This window comes from Lagenorhynchus albirostris, chromosome 13, assembly GCF_949774975.1.
Source record: "Lagenorhynchus albirostris chromosome 13, mLagAlb1.1, whole genome shotgun sequence".
Taxonomy (NCBI): domain Eukaryota; kingdom Metazoa; phylum Chordata; class Mammalia; order Artiodactyla; family Delphinidae; genus Lagenorhynchus; species Lagenorhynchus albirostris.
Window position 1 is genome coordinate 30,201,325 of NC_083107.1, and position 18,435 is coordinate 30,219,759.

An 18,435-nucleotide genomic window follows, 5' to 3' on the forward strand; every position below is an offset into this window, starting at 1 on the left:
AGAGAATGACAAATTTTACATGATATCACTTATATGTGGAATCTAAAAAATGATAAAAATGAACTTACACAACAGATACAGACTCAAAGACATAGAAAACAAACTTATAGTTACCAAAGGGGAAAGGTGGGGGAGGGAAAAATTAGGAGTTTGGGATTAGCAGATACAAACTATTATATATAAGATAGATAAACAACAAGGTCCTACTCTATAACACAGGGAACTATATTCAATATCTTGTAATAACCTATAATGGAAAAGAACCTGAAAAAGAATATATATATGTATATACATATACATATAACTGAATCACTTTGCTGTACACCAGAAACAAACACAACATTGTTAATCAGCTATACGTCAATTAAAAAAATAACTAGAGCAATTCAACCTTTTCAAAACTTGGTCACATTTGGTAACAGTTGCTTGCATCTTTTAATAGACTTTAACATAATTAAAATTTCTCCCCTTTTCTACCAAGTATTTTTGAATATTATGAACGTATTTTTCTCTCTTGCTGCCTCCTTCTGGAGCCTTCTTAGAGTGGATATCTGCTGTTTATCTTTTTAACACTGCCTTCTTTGGGATGCTACTCCACCCCCATCAGAGTGATTCTCACAGGGCTGTCAATCCAGGAACACCCCTACCCCCCAACATACATGACAAGCTCTAACAAATGAGTGAGCAGTTCATCCAACCAGGGCCAATCAGTCTTACTCTCCTGGGAATTTTTTAACTGAGCAGATATGATGAGGATAGCCAAAAGCACTGAGTCATCTTTAACTTCAGAGAACATAAGAATCACCTGGGAAACCTGTTAAACTCCTTGCGTGTCACTCTCAGAAATCCTAAGTTAGCCAGTCTGAAGTAGGGGGTCCAAGAATCAGCATTTTTAATGGAGACGAGATTTTAGGAAACTCTGCCTTAGAAATAAATCCATGACTCCCTTCTACTGAGATCCTCAGAACTGCCTTGATTTCTAGTCTTTCTGGAGCTGTTCAGCTCTCCCTTCAATTCAATGGACCTCTAGTATTTTCCATTTTCCCTCTTGTCCCCTTCTATATGATTTTCTCTTTTCCTATGTAATTATTCAGTGCCTATTTCTTGGAATTTAAAAATCTAATTGACACATTTTCTAAGACTCAGTGTTCTCCACTGTAAGATGGGGAAAATAATGGCTGCTTCACTGGGATGCTTATAATATGCTTAGCACTGCACCTAGAAGATAATTAACAAAATCTTAGTTATTATGAATCCTCACTATTATTGTTGGTTGGTAAGAAAATTATGACGTTTTCTTTATTCAAATAATGCTGAAAAGATTTTCTTCCAGTGGCTTACAAGCAAATGTTTCATAACTGCCCAACTATTGACTTATGCCTCGAAGCGAAAATTGTTACAAATATATTTGCATTAAATTGGCTTCTGAGGACCTGCAGTTCTTGGAAAATAACACCAGGGAGAGATTTGCCTTACTAGTAATCAGGCAAGGGAAGGCAAAAAAAATAAGGATCTGAGTCAGAAGTTGGTGCATCTGATGACTGCCCATGACATTTATTAACTGGAGTAATCACCTACTGTCACTGTGGAATATCTGAAATAATTGCAACTTCCAAATGTGTTGTAATTTTCCATTTTTTTCACGTTTTCAATTTAGCAAACTCATTCTTCTCAAATTTCCCACAAGTTTTGTAAATTGTGAGTGATTATAAGGGCGTGATGAGTTTATAAAATTAGGATATAGCATAAAGACCTCAAAAGCTTATATAAAAGATGAAATATTTTATTAAACCTTTATTGCTGTTTACAAGAAGAAAATAAACCTGACAATAAATATTCTACAATCGTATAGTACCTTTTTCCCAAAGAAGTTAAAATCACATTAAAAAGACTAGCATTATCAGAAGCAAATTAGAAACTTTACACATAGGAAATAAAATCTGAAATCATCCACTATTCATCTTATGCAACATACCCCCTAAAAAAATCACTTTTTTTTTTTTTTTTTTTTTTTTTTGCGATACGCGGGCCTCTCACTGTTGCGGCCTTTCCCGTTGCAGAGCACAGGCTCCGGATGCGCATGCGCAGGCTCAGTGGCCATGGCTCACGGGCCCAGCCGCTCCGCGGCATATGGGATCTTCCCGGACTGGGGCACGAACCCGTGTCCCCTGCATCGGCAGGCGGACTCCCAACCACTGCGCCACCAGGGAAACCCTCTATTAGCTTTTACAACTTGGATGTTAAATAGGAATAAATGTCAACCAACATTTCTATTTTATTGCTTGCTGATGTACTAAAGATTTTGTCTTATGTAACTAAATTTAAATGGAGCTGCTTTAGAAAAAGGACTGACTATGGAGGTCAGTTTCCTACCAACAGGAATTCCAAACTTCTATGAATATATCTGCTAATTATTCATAATTGATCTTTCAGCAATTGGTCCTCATGCACATTGTTGCACCCATAAATTTCCAAGGTAAGACATCTAAGTTCAGTAAAATTAGATCTTTGTACCAAGTAAAGGGAAAAAGGTTATCAATTACAGGTGATATAGTTTTCACTATCTTTCAAATAGTTTCTTTAGACAATGAGGCAAGTGCCTTACCATGCAACAGATGGTTTTGATTCCGGGAACAGAGAACACTTAGAAATTTCACCTCATCTGTCCCCCATTTCTTCTCTCCAGCCTCATACAGGTCCTGAAGCCAAACAAAGTACAAGCTTAAAACACAATGGAGCAGGTGCCAGGACATATGTAAATATTTCCAGAACTTCAGAGAGCAGAGTTAGCTTAGTTTTATTTTGTTGATGATGGCAGTGGAAGTGGTGTTGGCAGTGAGTGGAAATGACTCAGGATTTTTCCTTAGGTATAAAACTAATGGGACTCTATAATATCTCCCTGAGAGTCAGGGCAAACACCAGCAGCTCCCTACATGCAGACTACATGTTTCTGTCTTAAGACCCGAAAGGAATGCCCTAGACTTGGGCTGTCCTATACAGTAGCCACTAACTACATGTGGCTATTTGAATTTTAATTAATTAAATAAAATTAAAAATTCAACTCCCCAGTCATACTGGCCACATTTCAAGTGCTCAGTGGCTACTTGTGGCTAGTGGCTACCCATACTAGACAGTGCAGATGTAGAACATTTTCAACATCACAGAAAAGTCTATTGGACAACACCACTCTGGAATGATCTGTGATTTGCTTGAGACTACAGAAGGTCTCACAGTAGAACCAGGACCCCATTAGTAATTGCTTATATTCCAACCTGGTAGAAATATAAGAAATTGATTCTGGTTACTTTAACTATATTATTACTTTTTTTTTTTTTTGGTTGTGCTGTGAAGCTTGTGGGGTCTTAGTTCCCCGACAAGGGATTAAACCCACTCCCTAAGCAGTGAAAGCGTGGAGTCCTAACCACTGGACCGCCAGGGAATTCCCTTTAACTATACGGTATTATCGATAAATCAAAACTACTGTTCATAACACCTCACACCCGTTACAATGGCTGCTATTTAAAACAAACAAACAGAAAATAACAAGTGTTAATGAGTATGTGGAGAAATTGGAACCCTTGTGCTATGTCGGTGAGAATGTAAAATGATGCAGCTACTATAGAAGACAGCATGGCTTTTCCTCAAAAAAAGTAAAATGAAATTACCATATGATCTGGCAATACTACTTCTTGGTATATCTCCAAAAGACTTGAAGTTAGGATTTTAAAGAGTTATTTGTATACCCATATTCAAAGCAGCATTATTCACAATAGCCAAAAGGTGGAAGCAACCCAAATGTCCATTGACACATGAATGGATTAATAAAACATGGTATATACACACACAATAGAATACAAGGCAGTCTCAAAAAGGAAGGAAATTCTGACACATGCTACAGCAGAGATGAGGCTTGAGGACATTATGTTAAGTGAAATAAATCAGTCACAAGAAGACAAATACTGCATAATTCTACTTATATGAGGTACCTAGATGCATCAAAATCATGGAGCCCAAAAGTAGAATGATGGTTGCCAGTGACTGGGGCGAGGGGGAAATGAGTTGTTTAACAGGCATAGCGTTTCAGTTGTGCAAGTTCAGAAAAAGTTCTGAAGATTGGCTGCACAGCAATGTGCATATATTTAACACTACTGAACTGTATGCTTAAAAATGGTTAAGATGGTAAATTTTATATGTATTTTATTAAAAAAAATTTTTTAAACCCTACTGTTCATTTACAATCAGCAGCTGGCTTGTTCATTTTCTCAAAATTCCCTACCTTGATACATTGTGTCATTCCTTGGGCTTACCTCCATTTACTCAGCTGTTTCTTCACTTCCTTCTCTAATTCCCACACTATTAAAGAGTCAGTTCATAGGACCGTGGAATTTTAAAGCTGGGAGGGCACAAAAGGTTCATCTAATTCAGTGTTTTTCAAACTTGAATCTCAGCAGGCTTGTGACTGCTTCAATCACTAAAGCATGGTGGCAGTGACACTGATTTCTGAGGCTAGGTCATAAAGGTCAGGCAGCTTTGGTTCTCGTGGAATGCTGCCTTTCCAGATGGTCCCTCTTGAAATGCAGCCGCCATGATCTGGGAAGCCCACGCCACCTGGAGAGGCCACATATAAGAGATCCTTTCAAAGCCCCAGATGAGCCCAGCCTTTGAGTCACTGCAGCCCAGACACCAGACACATGAGTGATGGAGCCTTCAACCCCAGCCATTTGAGTCACCTCCAGCTACTCAAGTCTTCCCAGCTAAGACCTCTGACATTGCAGAGAGGAGACAAGCCATCTCACCTGTGCCTTGTGTGGATTATTGGCCCACAGAATCCACGGTCGTACTAAAATGGTAGCCGTTTTATGTCACTGAGTTTGAGGTGGTTTGTTATACAGCAATAGTAACTAGAACATGTGGGCAAGGAATGAACTTTCAATCTGTCACAGAACGATACTTTTGTAAAATACCATAAGAATGAAGTTGAGTAAAGTTTTAGTAATGGGTAGAAGATGGTATCTTTCTGTGTTAATTAAAAAAAAAATAACTAGTGAGGTTGGTCATCTTTTGGTGTATTTGCCATTTCTATTTTTCCTTTTTTTGAGTTGCCTGTTAATACACATGGACCATTTTTTTTTGAGAAATGGGGCATTCTTATTCATAGTATCAAAACTGTAGTTTACTTATGTACTTTATATATTAAGCTTATTATACATAAGGTGAAATTTCTTCCCATTCTATCATTTGATCTTGTAATTTTGTTTGTGGTATTGTTTGCTAAGACAGTGCATTTTTTTTTTTTTTTTTTTTTAGCCAAACTATCAACCCTTTTCCTTTATGGTTTCTGCCTTAAAAGAAAATGCATACAAAATCCTTTCCCAGCTCCAGATTTAAAAAAGAATATTTAACTATACTTTTTTATAGTACCTTTATGGCTTGCTTTATTTATGTTAAAAATTTCAATCTATTTGGAGTTTATTACAATGTCAGGTGAAAGTTGGGATCTAACTTTATTGTTTCCCAAATGGTTAGCCAATTGTCCCAACTCCACTGAGTAATCTGTGTTTTCTTCACTGACTTGAAATGCATCTATTCTGTATGTATTCCTGAATATTCTCACATAGGCTTGGTTCTGCTCTTAGACTTTCTAATCATTCCATTGATTTCTCCCTATTCTTACACCAGGACCAGATGCTTTAATTTATTTGTACATTTATTATATATTGAAATATATTTTAGGGCAAATTTGTCCACACCCTTCTTGTTGAGATTCTAATCTCCACAGTGTCTCCTCTATATTCTTCCTCTTCTCTGATTGCTTTGTCCTTTTCTTCCGAACCCTGGAGATTTTTTAGTACTGCCTTCCACAATGATTGTTTTCTGCAATGTCATTTCTGATCACTTCTGCTTCTAATAAACATTTAGATTCTGTCTTTCCTTGTTCCTAAGAACACCTCTCCTCCACTCATGTAGCTCTCTCTTTATCTCTGCTTGCCCTTCATCCAGCTCCATTTTCATCTCCATTATTTTCTCATTGCATCTTTTTTATTTTTGGCTCTTGTTTAATTAAAATCTGTCGTTCTCTCATTTGTGTCAGGATCCAAAGCGATCTGAAATCTGTCTCTTCCATACAGTGAGCCCATGTTTGCCTCCCTTTGTGGCCCAGTTTGTTCACAGACCACAAAGTGTTTGAGTTGGGATTTGGTGATGTTCATGCTCTTTGATCTTGAAATGATGAACAGTATATCCAGACCTGGTTTTTCCTCCAGAACGAGGTGAAGTGGATTCTCCTTTGAGCTCCTCACTTTTCATTTGGATGAATTTCAAACAGGAGGACATGCTGCTGGTCCAGTGGAGGCACCTAAGACACAGCCCAAGTCTTCCCTGAGGGGTTTCCCCATTTGCAGGAAGCCGCTGTGTCTATTTCTAGTGGGGGCAGGGCGTGTGTGTGTGTGTGTGTGTGTGTGTGTGTGTGTGTGTTAGCATCTTTTCTGGGGCAGGAATGGCTCTCCTGCATCCCTGGCCCAGCTTTGCTGCCCATCTGGCATTTTAATGGCCCTCCTCCACAGTTTCCAGTGTTGATGCAGATTTTTCTCTATTTTTGTATTTCCTGGTTTGTTTGTTTTTCAGAAGGGAATCAAACATGTGCCATCTTCTAACAAAAGCTCCAAGGGGCATTTTAATGTGGCATTAATATCCTACAAATTTCTTTTTAAAGTAGGAATTCTGAATACTGCCTGCTATTTCCTTCAATGCAGTTTTCATACCAAGAATAGATAAAATTGGACTTTTAGATAATAGCCTCTCTATACTTTAAAATTTCTGCCTTTGATAATAAATTACTAGCTAATTCCACTTGTTCTGATAATTCTTTTCATCTCAAACTCATTTACTTTCCTACATCAAAATTCAGCTATAATACCCAAAGTTTGCATATATCCGTTACTGCTGACGTATGTTAAAGAGCGAAGGTTGACCAGGTTTTCCTACTGTCTCATCTTGGAAGAAGAGCTGAAGCCTTGACTGGAGTTGTTCTTAAATTCCTTGCCTCTCTGTAAGACTTGGAGGATCCAGAAAAACCCTATTCTGAGTTCTACTGCTTCTACTCCTTCCAACTTCTCCCAGCCCAAATTTGTTTGGAAGCACCTTTTCATCTGGTCACTTCCAAGGAGAACTGTGCTCCTTGAAGAACTCTCAAGTATTTGTTGAATTGCATGGTTTTCGTTGTGTGTATTTTTTTTTAATTTAGGTATAACTGACATATAACGTTATTTTAGTTTCAAGTGTAAAACATAATGATTTGATATTTGTATGTATTGAGAAATGATCATCACAATGAGTCTAGTTATCATCTGGCACCATACACAGTTACGAAATTTTTTTTCTTATGATGAGGACTTTTAAGATCTTTTTCTCTTTGGAACTTTCAAGTATGCAATACAGTGTTATTAACTGCAGTCGCTGTGGTATACATTATATCCTTATGACTTACTTATTTTATAACTAAGTCTACCTTTTGATCCCCTTCACCCATTTTGCCCACCTCCACCCCTGCCTCTGGCAACCACCAATCTGTTCTCTGTATCTATGAGGTTGGTTTTTTTGGTTGTTGTTTGTCTGTTTAGATTCCACACATAGGTGAGATCATACAGTATTTGTCTTTCTCTTTCTGACTTATTTCACTTAGCATAATGCCCTCCATTCACATTGTTGCAAATAGTAAGATTTCATCCTTTTTTTATGGCTGACTAGCATTATTCCATTGTACATATACACCACAATTTCTTTATCCATTCATCTATTGATGGGCACTTGGGTTGCTTCCATATCTTGGCTATTGTAAATAATACTGCAATGAACAAGGGAGTGCATATATCTTTTTGAGTGTTTTCATTTTTGAGGGGTAAATACCAGAAGTGAAATTGCTGGATCACAAGGTAGTTCTATTTTTATATATTCTTTGAGGAAACTCCATACTGTTTTCCATAGTGGCTGCACCAATTTACATTCCCACCAACAGTGCATGTGGGTTCCCTTTTCTTCACATCCTCGCCAACACTCGTTACATGTTGTCTTTTTGATGACAACCATTCTGACAGGAGTGAGGTGATATCTCACTGTGGTTTTGATTTGCATTTCCTTGATGTCTAGTGATGTTGAGCATCTTTTCATGTGTCTGTTGGCCATCTGTATGTCTTTGGAAAAATGTCTATTCAGATCTTCTGCCCATTTTAAAATTGCATTGTTTGGGTTTTCCTATTGAGTTGTATGAATTCTTTACATATTTTAGATATTAACCCTTTATTAGATATATGATTTGCAAGTACTTTCTCTCATTTAGTATGTTGCTTTTTCATTTTGTTGATGGTTTCTTTTGCTGTGCAGAAGCTTTTTAGTTTGATGTAGTCCTACTTGTTTATTTTTGCTTCTGTTGCTTTTGCTTTGGTGTCAGATTAAAATAATTATTGCTAAGACCCATATCAAGTAGCTTATCACCTATGTTTTCTTCTAGAAGCTTTATGGTTTCAGGTCTTACTTTCAAGTCTTTAATTCATTTTGAGCGAAGTTTTGTGTATGGTGTAAGGTAGTGGTCCAGTTTCATTCTTTTGTTTATGGCTTTTCAGTTTTCCCAACAAAATTTATCGAAGAGACTATCTTTTGCCCATTGTATATTCTTGGCGCCTTTGTCATAAATTAATGCATGGGTTTATTTCTCAGCTTTGTATTCTGTTCCATTGATCTGTATGTCTGTTTTAATGCCAATACCGTACTGCTTTGATTACTATAGGTTTATAATATGAATTGCATGGTTTTAAAAAAATCAAACAGACGTGGATTCAAAGAGCACAATTCCATCAGCTGTGTGATGTTATACAAGTTACTTAAATCTGTGCATCTGTCTCCTAATCTATAAAACAGAAGTAATAACATCTACTTCACAGATCTGTTGTAAGGAAGAAATGTAAAGTAGTTAACACAATGCCTAGCACCTAGTAAACCCACAAAAAGGTGAGAGTGGGTATATATATATATATATATATATATATATATGTGTGTGTGTGTGTGTGTGTGTGTGTGTGTGTGTGTGTGTCCACCAACTAGGACACAACTAGTGTCCACCAACTAGGGTCTGTCTTATTGGCAAAAGAGAAGAAAGAAGCTGCAGTTCTACTGACCTGGGCATCCTGTCTCACGAGAGCATCATCCAGATAATTTCCTTCATCCCTGCCACCCTGAGGATGAGAAAAACAAACCCTGAGCATGAGAAAAACAAACCAAAGAGACTGAGAGAGGATCCATGAAGATTTGGGAGGTCTGATAAGACAGAGTGTGTGGGAACCCAAGGACATGGTAATTAGACAGAAGGGGTCCTGAGTCCAGCTTAGGGAGAGAGGACAGATGTCTTTGAACGTGCTTGCGATATTCCCACAGTTCTGAGCTGACCGATCAGAAGGCAAGCTCGGTGTGGCTCCCTGATGTTGTGTGGGCGTCTCTGCCAGCTGAAGGGGCAGGAGGACACATATGGCCTGGTGACTGCTCCCTCTGGGACAGTCCTCTACTCCTTCCTCCCCTGCCCCCACTCCTGTGTCTTCCCTGCTGACTTATGCCTTCCTAACTGGCAAATGTACACTGATCAATTCTGCCAAACAGGAGCTGGAAAGACAGGAGAATCAAGAGACTCTGGGGCCAACGGTGGGGGCTTGAGGAGCACCTGAAAGTGCCCCATCCCTCACCAACACCAGCTCACCGGGAAGGCCTTGCAAATCCATCTCTCTTTTCTGGCACCCCTGCTCCCACACTAGCCCAGACCTGCTTTTTTCACGGTATCTGGAATACCGAGGTAACCTTCCTGCCTGGGCTCCCCGCCTCTGGTTCAATTCATCTAACATATCGCTATAACATTACTCTTCCTGGGACTTCCGGGGCAGTCCAGTGCTTAAGACTTCGCCTTCCAATGCAGGTGCGATTCCTGGTCGGAGCTAAGATCCCACACGTGCAAAAAAAAACCCGAAACATAAAACAGAAGCAATATTGTAACAAATTCAATAAAGACTTTAAAAATGGTCCACATCAAAAAACAAAAAACAACTTTAAAACAAACAAAAAAAGAGCACCTGGCATGTATCCGGTGCTTGTATGTATAAATGAGAACAAATGGGCCTACATGACTAGCAGAGTCTTTAAAGGAGAGAGGATAAAATAACAGAGACCCAAGAAAAACACAGGGGAATATGCCCACTTGGGAGGGTGAAAAGATGAGAAAGGCTGGAAAAGTGGGTAGAGAGTAAGTGTCTCAATAACACCCAACCCTCCCCCGCAAAAGGAGGGAGCGACTCACAGCAGACAGAGACACCAGCACGCGCTGGAACATAAGCGACGTGTCAGAGCGAATGTCATCTTCAAGGCTCCGCCCATATTCTAGCAAGAGAGTAAAATCAGTGACATCAGAGTAAAGAACCCTGCCCGGCACCACATCACACCCCAGAGCCTCCCACCCTCTTCAGGACCTGTCTACTGAAGCAGCTCCTCGTGAGGTTTTTCAGCCCACACATAGTTTTCCAAAAACTAAACTCTGGTAAAATGGTCAAGATAAGTTTAGCTTGTCATTAGAGGGGAAATGAGATGCTCTTTTTCCTTGAATTGGGCAGTTGAGAAGGCCGGGCTGTGATCCCCACTCTGTGGTTCCTACCGTCCAGGGGTTTGTCCTGAACATGGTTGGCAGTGACGCAGAGAAGCAGCTAAGCAGCCCGTGGAAAGGCAAACAGAGTGGGGTTTCTGAACCTGTGTTTGGGGACAAGCCAGGGACTGTCCATAGGGAGAAGTCCTGTATGCGGCAGACGTGGGGAGCCAGCGCTAGAACCAGACTCCCGAGGTTTAGAATCTCCAGATCTGAACACTTACCAAAAAACTCTTATTGTTTTGTTTTCTTTCTACCAAAGTGTATGTGTTTATTACAGAAAACTTAGGAAAAAACAACTAAGTAAAATGAAGGGAGGAAAAGAAAACCTCATCATGAATCTAATCACCCAGAAATAATAATCATTGATAACATTGTGGTGAATATCCTTCCTCATTTCCCCCCATACACACATATTCTTTTTCTTTCTTTGAAAAACGGGATCATAGCATCCCATTTTATGATTTGTCCTTTTCACTTATCCATACACCATACCACTTATTGTAATTTAATAATATCCTTCAATATACGTTTTGATGAATACATTGTGTGTGTGTACCATATTTTGTTTAGCCAACCTGTTGGACATTTTAAGCTAATATAAGCAACACTGTGTGATCTAAACCTTTGTGCATTTTTATTATATTCTTAGGGTAAAAAGGTAGGCATCTTTTAAAGGCATGTATTGATGTATCGTTCTCTGGAGAATTTTTTTTTTTTTTTTTGTGGTACGCGGGCCTCTCACTGTTGTGGCCTCTCCCGTTGCGGAGCACAGGCTCCGGATGCGCAGTCTCAGCGGCCATGGCTCACGGGCCCAGCCGCTCCGCGGCATGTGGGATCCTCCCGGACCGGGGCACGAACCCGTGTCCCCTGCATCGGCAGGCGGACTCTCAACCACTGCGCCACCAGGGAAGCCCTCTGGAGATTCTTAAGAGGGGAGCAAGTGGTTATCCCTCTGAGGTGGCTGCAGGACCTATAGTCCAGTCTGAAGGTAAGAAGTTGGGCAAGACTGCTCCTCCAGGCCATTCCCTGGAATGCTAAGATTCAATGGCACCACCACTTTTGAACAAGCACCTTTGATTCTCTGCTTGATAATAAGGAACCCCTTTCCAGCTTTCAGGGTAATAAAACCCTGGGTAGCCTAAGTAGAGTGGCAGGTGCATCTGAGAAGTCTTGAAAAGCCAACAGTCATTTGTGTAGACAGGGATCTGCCTGAAGGCAGAGCTTGGAACTGAAGATCCCTCGTGGTCAGTGTTTCAGTGGGTAACCACCTGCTGTTACTCTAGGTCTCAGAGAACAGGGCCTCAGCCAGGGCCACTGAGGATGCTACATACGCAGCTGGTAGGTCTGGTTTATGCGCCGGATCTCCTCGGGCATCCGGGAGGCCAGGATCTCAATCAGGCAGCCCTCATCCGTGCCTGCGCCCTAAATGCAAAACCCAGAGGAGAGGGCTATGAGTCAGTTTACCAAGTTGAGTCCCACACACAGGAGGAATACAACCAGGAATCTGCAGAGAATAAAAACAACTCACCAAGTTCTAGCAACAGGATTTGCTCCTTTTTAACTGTCCGACCCAAATTCCAACATGTCTACTATAATCATTATTAGTCATAACATACATTTATAGGCTGTTTCTATGTGCTGGTTAGGGACAGTTTCTGCCCTCTGGGGGCTGTCTTTCCTTGCCCTCTCCTGTACTTTTCTTTGCAGGGCAGAATCTTCTGCCAAAGGCTGTTATCTCTTTGTTTCTCCAGAGTCTAGCCCAGAACCTTCCACGAGGCTGAGTATTTACTGACATGGTGGAGGAGGGTAGTTGTATTTGAATTTCATACTTGGTCATTAACAATCGGCAGACCCTGGGGTAGGGCACAGTGGATCTAGCATCCAGCTGAGAACACTTTACCAGTTCTGAGCAGACCGAGAGGCCCCCAAGATGTCAGTCAGAAGCTTCATATCTCAAAAGTAGCTAATACAGCAAGAAAGCTTCTGGAGCTGCACCAAAAGCACAAGTTTAATCAGTCCCCAGTGAGCCACAGGAAAGAACAAATGATTCCTTAACTTCTGGAGAGACAACTTTTAAATTACAGTGGCTAGAATGCAATGTCATGTTTTCAAGTTGTCATAAATGCAGGAAAATCTTTCTCCTATATCTCCTCCTCCCCACTCTCAGGAGGCCTCTATCACTGTCTCTTGAGAAAGCCCACCAGCAGCCAGCATTTACACAAACAGAGCAGGAGGGGAGGACCATGAACCTTCAAGGCCTTTCGCAGCTCCTGCACGTCGTACAGCACCGTGGGCGTCATCATCCCCAAGATCACCTGCTCGAAGTTGCCACTCAGTTCTGACTTCAAGTCGTCCATCAGGTCCTGGGACACAAGAAAGCACGCTGCTTAACTGCTACAGTAACGGAAACCAGCCACCCTCAGAGGGGTCCAGGGACAGCTGGGGGCTCCAAGACCCTTTCAGGGGCTGGTGTGCACAAAACCATCTTCGTAATAACACTAAGACGTGGGATCTGACTTTACACTCTCATCCTCTCACAGTTGTCCAGGGAAGCTTTCCAAAGGCTACTCAGTACGTCTACAGATCTACAGTTATGCGAAAAGGCTATTAAAATACTCCTCCCGGGCTTCCCTAGTGGCGCAGTGGTTGAGAGTCCGCCTGCCGATGCAGGGGATACGGGTTCGTGCCCCGGTCCGGGAGGATCCCACATGCCGCGGAGCAGCTGGGCCCGTAAGCCATGGCCGCTGGGCCTGCGCGTCCGGAGCCTGTGCTCCGCGACGGGAGAGGCCACAACAGTGAGAGGCCCGCGTACTGCAAAAAAAAAAAAAATAATAATAATAATAAAATATTCCTCCCTTTCCCAATTACCTATCTGTACAAGACCAGATTTCCTTCCTACTTCAACCAAAACCACATATCGCAACAAGTTGAAAGCAGAAGCAGATATGAGAATCCAGGGTATTCCATTAAGCAGACATTAAAGAGATTTGAAAAATATTAAAAGAATGCCAATCTTCTCACTAATTTTTTCTCTTTTGGAATATAAAGCTATTTTTTCCTAAAATCGTTATTTATGTTAACATGTAATATGTTTTTACAGTTTTTTAAATAAGTTAACAAATACCTATTTTTAAATGTCCTTAATTTAAGTTTTAATTTTTAAAATGGTTAACATCAATAGATGTAACCCACAAAAACAGAAAGGTCCTCAATAATTTAAGAGTGTAAAGGGGTTCCAACATCAGTGTATTCGCTCACTTAACAATATACCCTGAATGTATATCCAAGTCAATATTTACCTACAACATTTTTAACAGCTGCAGAAATTTCCATATGTAGAGGCAATATAATTTCTTTAATAAGACCCCCGTTCTATTTTTCTACTATTCTTCTAAACAAGCATTTAGCCGCATCCTTGTGATCATTCATGATTATTTCTTAACGCTCAATGATTAAAAAGAAATGCAATTATTTGGACAAAGGACCAATTTCTTTTTGTGTGTGTGTGTAAACAGCTCCATGAGTTTTTACTAGACATTTTTTTTAACCCACAAAAATGGAATTATATCAACCGCATTTTTCTTTTTTTACACAGCAGGTTATTAGTCATCAATCTTATACACATCAGTGTATACATGTCAATCCCAATCGCCCAATTCAGCACACCACCATCCCCAACCCCCCACAATTTTCCCCCATTGGTGTCCATACGTTTCTTCTCTACATCTGTGTCTCAAATTCTACTCTGCAAACCGGTTCATCTGTACCATTTTTCTAGGTTCCACATACATGCGTTAATATACGATATTTGTTTTTTCTTTCTGACTTACTTCACTCTGTATGACAGTCTCTAGATCCATCCACGTCTCTACAAATGACCCAGTTTCGTTCCTTTTAATGGCTGATTAACATTCCATTGAATATATGTACCACATCTTCTTTAACCATTCATCTGTCGATGGGCATTTAGGTTGCTTCCATGACCTGGCTATTGTAAATAGTGCTGCAATGAACATTGGAGTGCATGTGTCTTTCTGAATCATGGTTTTCTCTGGGTATATGCCCAGTAGTGGGATTGATGGGTCATATGGTAATTCTATTTTTAGTCTTTTAAGGAACCTCCATACTGTTCTCCATAGTGGCTATATCAATTTACATTCCAACCAACAGTGCAAGAGTGTTCCCTTTTCTCCACACCCTCTCCAGCATTTGTTGTTTGTAGATTTTCTGATGATGCCCATTCTAACTGGTGTCAGGTGATACCTCATTGTAGTTTTGATTTGCATTCCTCTAATAATTAGTGATGTTGAGCAGCTTTTCATGTGCTTCTTAGCCATGTGTATGTCTTTTTTGGAGAAATGTCTATTTAGATCTACTGCCCATTTTTGGATTGGGTTGTTTCTTTCTTTAATATTGAGCTGCATGAGCTGTTTGTATATTTTGGAGATTAATCCTTTGTCTGTTGATTCGTTTGCAAATATTTTCTCCCATTCTGAGGGTTGTCTTTTGGTCTTGTTTATGGTTTCCTTTGCTGTGCAAAAGTTTTAAGTTTCATTTGGTCCCATTTGTTTATTTTTGTTTTTATTTTCATTACTCTAGGAGGTGGATGAAAAAAGATCTTGCTGTGATTTATGTCAAAGAGTGTTCTTCCTATGTTTTCCTCTAAGAGTTTTAAAGTGTCAGGTCTTACATTTAGGTCTGTAATCCATTTTGAGTTTATTTTTGTGTATGGTGTTAGGGAGTGTTCTAATTTCATTCTTTTACATGTAGCTGTCCAGTTTTCCCAGCACCACTTATTGAAGAGACTGTCTTTTCTCCATTGTATATCTTTGCCTCCTTTGTTATAGATTAGTTGACCATAGGTGTCTGGGTTTATCTCTGGGCTTTCTATCTTGTTCCATTGATCTGTGTTTCTGTTTTTGTGCCAGTACCGTATTGTCTTGATTACTGTAGCTTTGTACTATAGTCTGAGGTCAGGGAGTCTTATTCCTCCAGCTCTGTTTTTTTCCCTCAAGACTGCTTTGGCTATTCAGGGTCTTTTGTGTCTACAAACAAATTTTAAGATTATTTGTTCTAGTTCCGTAAAAAATCCCATTGGTAATTTGACAGGGATTGCACTGAATCCGTAGATTGCTTTGGGTAGTATAGTCATTTTAACAACATGGTTTCTTCCAATCCAAGAACATGGTATATCTCTCTATCTGTTGGTATCATCTTTAATTTCTTTCATCAGCATCATATAGTTTTCTGCATACAGGTCTTTTGTCTCCCTAGGTAGGTTTATTCCTAGGTATTTTATTCTTTTTGTTGCAATGGTAAATGGGAGTGTTTCCTTAATTTCTCTTTCAGATTTTTCACCATTAGTGTATAGGAATGCAAGAGATTTCTGTGCATTAATATTGTATCCTGCAACTTTACCAAATCATTGATTAGCTCTAGTAGCTTTCTGGTGGCATTTTTAGGATTCTCTATGTACAGTATGCTGTCATCTGCAAACAGTGACTGTTTTACTTCTTCTTTTCCAACTGGTATTCCTTTTATTTCTTTTTCTTCTCTGATTGCCATGGCTAGAACTTCCAATACTATGTTGAATAGTAATGGGGAGAGTCGACATCCTTGTCTCATTCCTGATCTTAGTGGAAATGCTTTCAGTTTTTCACCATTGAGAATGATGTTTGCTGTGGGTTTGTTGTATATGGCCTTTATTATGTTGAGGTAGGTTCCCTCTATGCCCACTTTCTGGAGAGTTTTTATCAGAAATGGGTGTTGAATTTTGTCAAAAGCTTTTTCTGCATCTATTGAGATGATCATATGGTTTTTATTCTTCAATTTGTTAATATGGTGTATCACATTGATTGATCTGCATATATTGGAGAATCCTTGCATCCCTGGGATAAATCTCACTTGATCATGGTGTATGACCCTTTTAATATGTTGTTGGATTCTGTTTACTAGTATTTTGTTGAGGTTTTTGCATCTATGTTCATCAGTGATATTGGCCTGTAGTTTTCTTTTTTTGTAGTATCTTTGTCTGGTTTTGGTATCAGGGAGATGGTGGCCTCATAGAATGAGTTTGGGAGTGTTCCTTCCTCTGCAATTTTTTGGAAGAGTTTGAGAAGGATGGGTGTTAGCTCTTCTCTAAATGTTTGATAGAATTCACCTGTGAAGCCATCGGGTCCTGGACTTTGGTTTGTTGGAAGATTTTTAATCACAGTTTCAGTGTTTGTGATTGGTCTGTTCATATTTTCTATTTCTTCCTGGTTCAGTCTTGGAAGGTTATACATTTCTAAGAATTTGTCCATTCTTCCAGGTTGTCCATTTTATTGGCACAGAGTTACTTGCAGTAGTCTCTTAGGATGTGTTGTATTTCTGCGGTGTTTGTTGTAACTTCTCCTTTTTAATTTCTAATTTAATTGATTTGAGTCTTCTCCCTTTCTTTCTTGATGAGTCTGGCTAATGGTTTATCAGTTTTGTTTATCTTCTCAAAGAACCAGCACTTACTTTTATTGATCTTTGCTATTGTTTTCTTTGTTTCTGTATCATTTTTTTTCTGCTCTGATCTTTATGACTTCTTTCCTTCTGCTAACTTTGGGTTTTGTTTGTTCTTCTTTCTCTAGTTCCCTTAGGTGTAAGGTTAGATTGTTTATTCGAGATTCTTCTTGTTTCTTGAGGTAGGCTTGTATAGCTATAAACTCCCTCTTAGAACTGCTTTTGCTGCATCCCATAGGTTTTGGATCGTCATGTGTTCATGGTCATTTGTCTCTAGGTATTATTTTTTTTTTTAAAGAACTGATTTTTGAGTGTCGATGTTGCACTCTGAAAATTTGCCAAATTTGTTTATTAGTGCTAATACTTGTGTGTGGTGTGCGTGTTCTTTAACGTTTCTTTTTTTTGTTTTGTTTTGCGGTACACGGGCCTCTCACTGTTGCGGCCTCTCCCGTTGCGGAGCACAGGCTCCAGACGCGCAGGCTTAGCGGCCATGGCTCACGGGCCCAGCCGCTCCGTGGCATGTGGGATCCTCCCGGACTGGGGCACGAACCCGTGTCCCCTGCACCGGCAGGCGGACTCTTCCCTGTGCCACCAGGGAAGCCCTGTCTCTAGGTATTTTTTGATTGCCTCTTTGATTTCTTCAGTGATTTCTTGGTTATTTAGTAATGTATTGTTTAGCCTCCATCTGTTTGTGTTTTTTACGTTTTTTTTCCTGTAAGTCATTTCTAATCTCATAGCTTTATGGTCTGAAAAGATGCTTGATATGATTTCAATTTTCTTAAATTTACTGAGGCTTGATTTGTGACCCAGGATGTGATCTATCCTGGAGAATGTTCCATGCGCACTTGAGAAGAAAGTGTAATCTGCTGTTTTGGGATGGAATGTCCTATAAATATCAATTAAATCTATCTGATCTATTGTGTCATTTAAAGCTTCTGTTTCCTTATTTATTTTCACTTTGGATGATCTGTCCATTGGTGTAAGTGAGGTGTTAAAGTCCCCCACTATTACTGTGTTAATGTCGATTTCCTCTTTTATAGCTGTTAGCAGTTGCCTTATGTATTGATGCGCTCCTATGTTGGGTGCATATATATTTATAATTGTTATATCTTCTTCTTGGTTTGATCCCTTGATCATTATGCAGTTTCCTTCCTTGTCTCTTGTAACATTCTTTATTTTAAAGTCTATTTTATCTGATATGAGTATAGCTCCTCCAGCTTTCTTTGATTTACATTTGCATGGAATATCTTTTCCCATCCCCTCACTTTCAG

General features: G+C 39.7%; 1 protein-coding gene across 1 annotated transcript in view; it reads right to left on the reverse strand.

Annotated features, from left to right (window-relative positions):
• Positions 1-18,435, reverse strand: part of ANXA4 (annexin A4) — a 39,828-nt gene that overhangs the window by 12,877 nt on the left and 8,516 nt on the right. The window contains exons 4-8 of the mRNA XM_060169477.1: positions 12,925-13,038; positions 12,007-12,097; positions 10,334-10,413; positions 9,171-9,227; positions 2,606-2,699 (exon numbers count right to left, since the gene is read on the reverse strand). Coding sequence (XP_060025460.1) covers positions 2,606-2,699; positions 9,171-9,227; positions 10,334-10,413; positions 12,007-12,097; positions 12,925-13,038 — 436 coding nt within the window. The remainder of the gene's footprint in view (positions 1-2,605; positions 2,700-9,170; positions 9,228-10,333; positions 10,414-12,006; positions 12,098-12,924; positions 13,039-18,435) is intronic.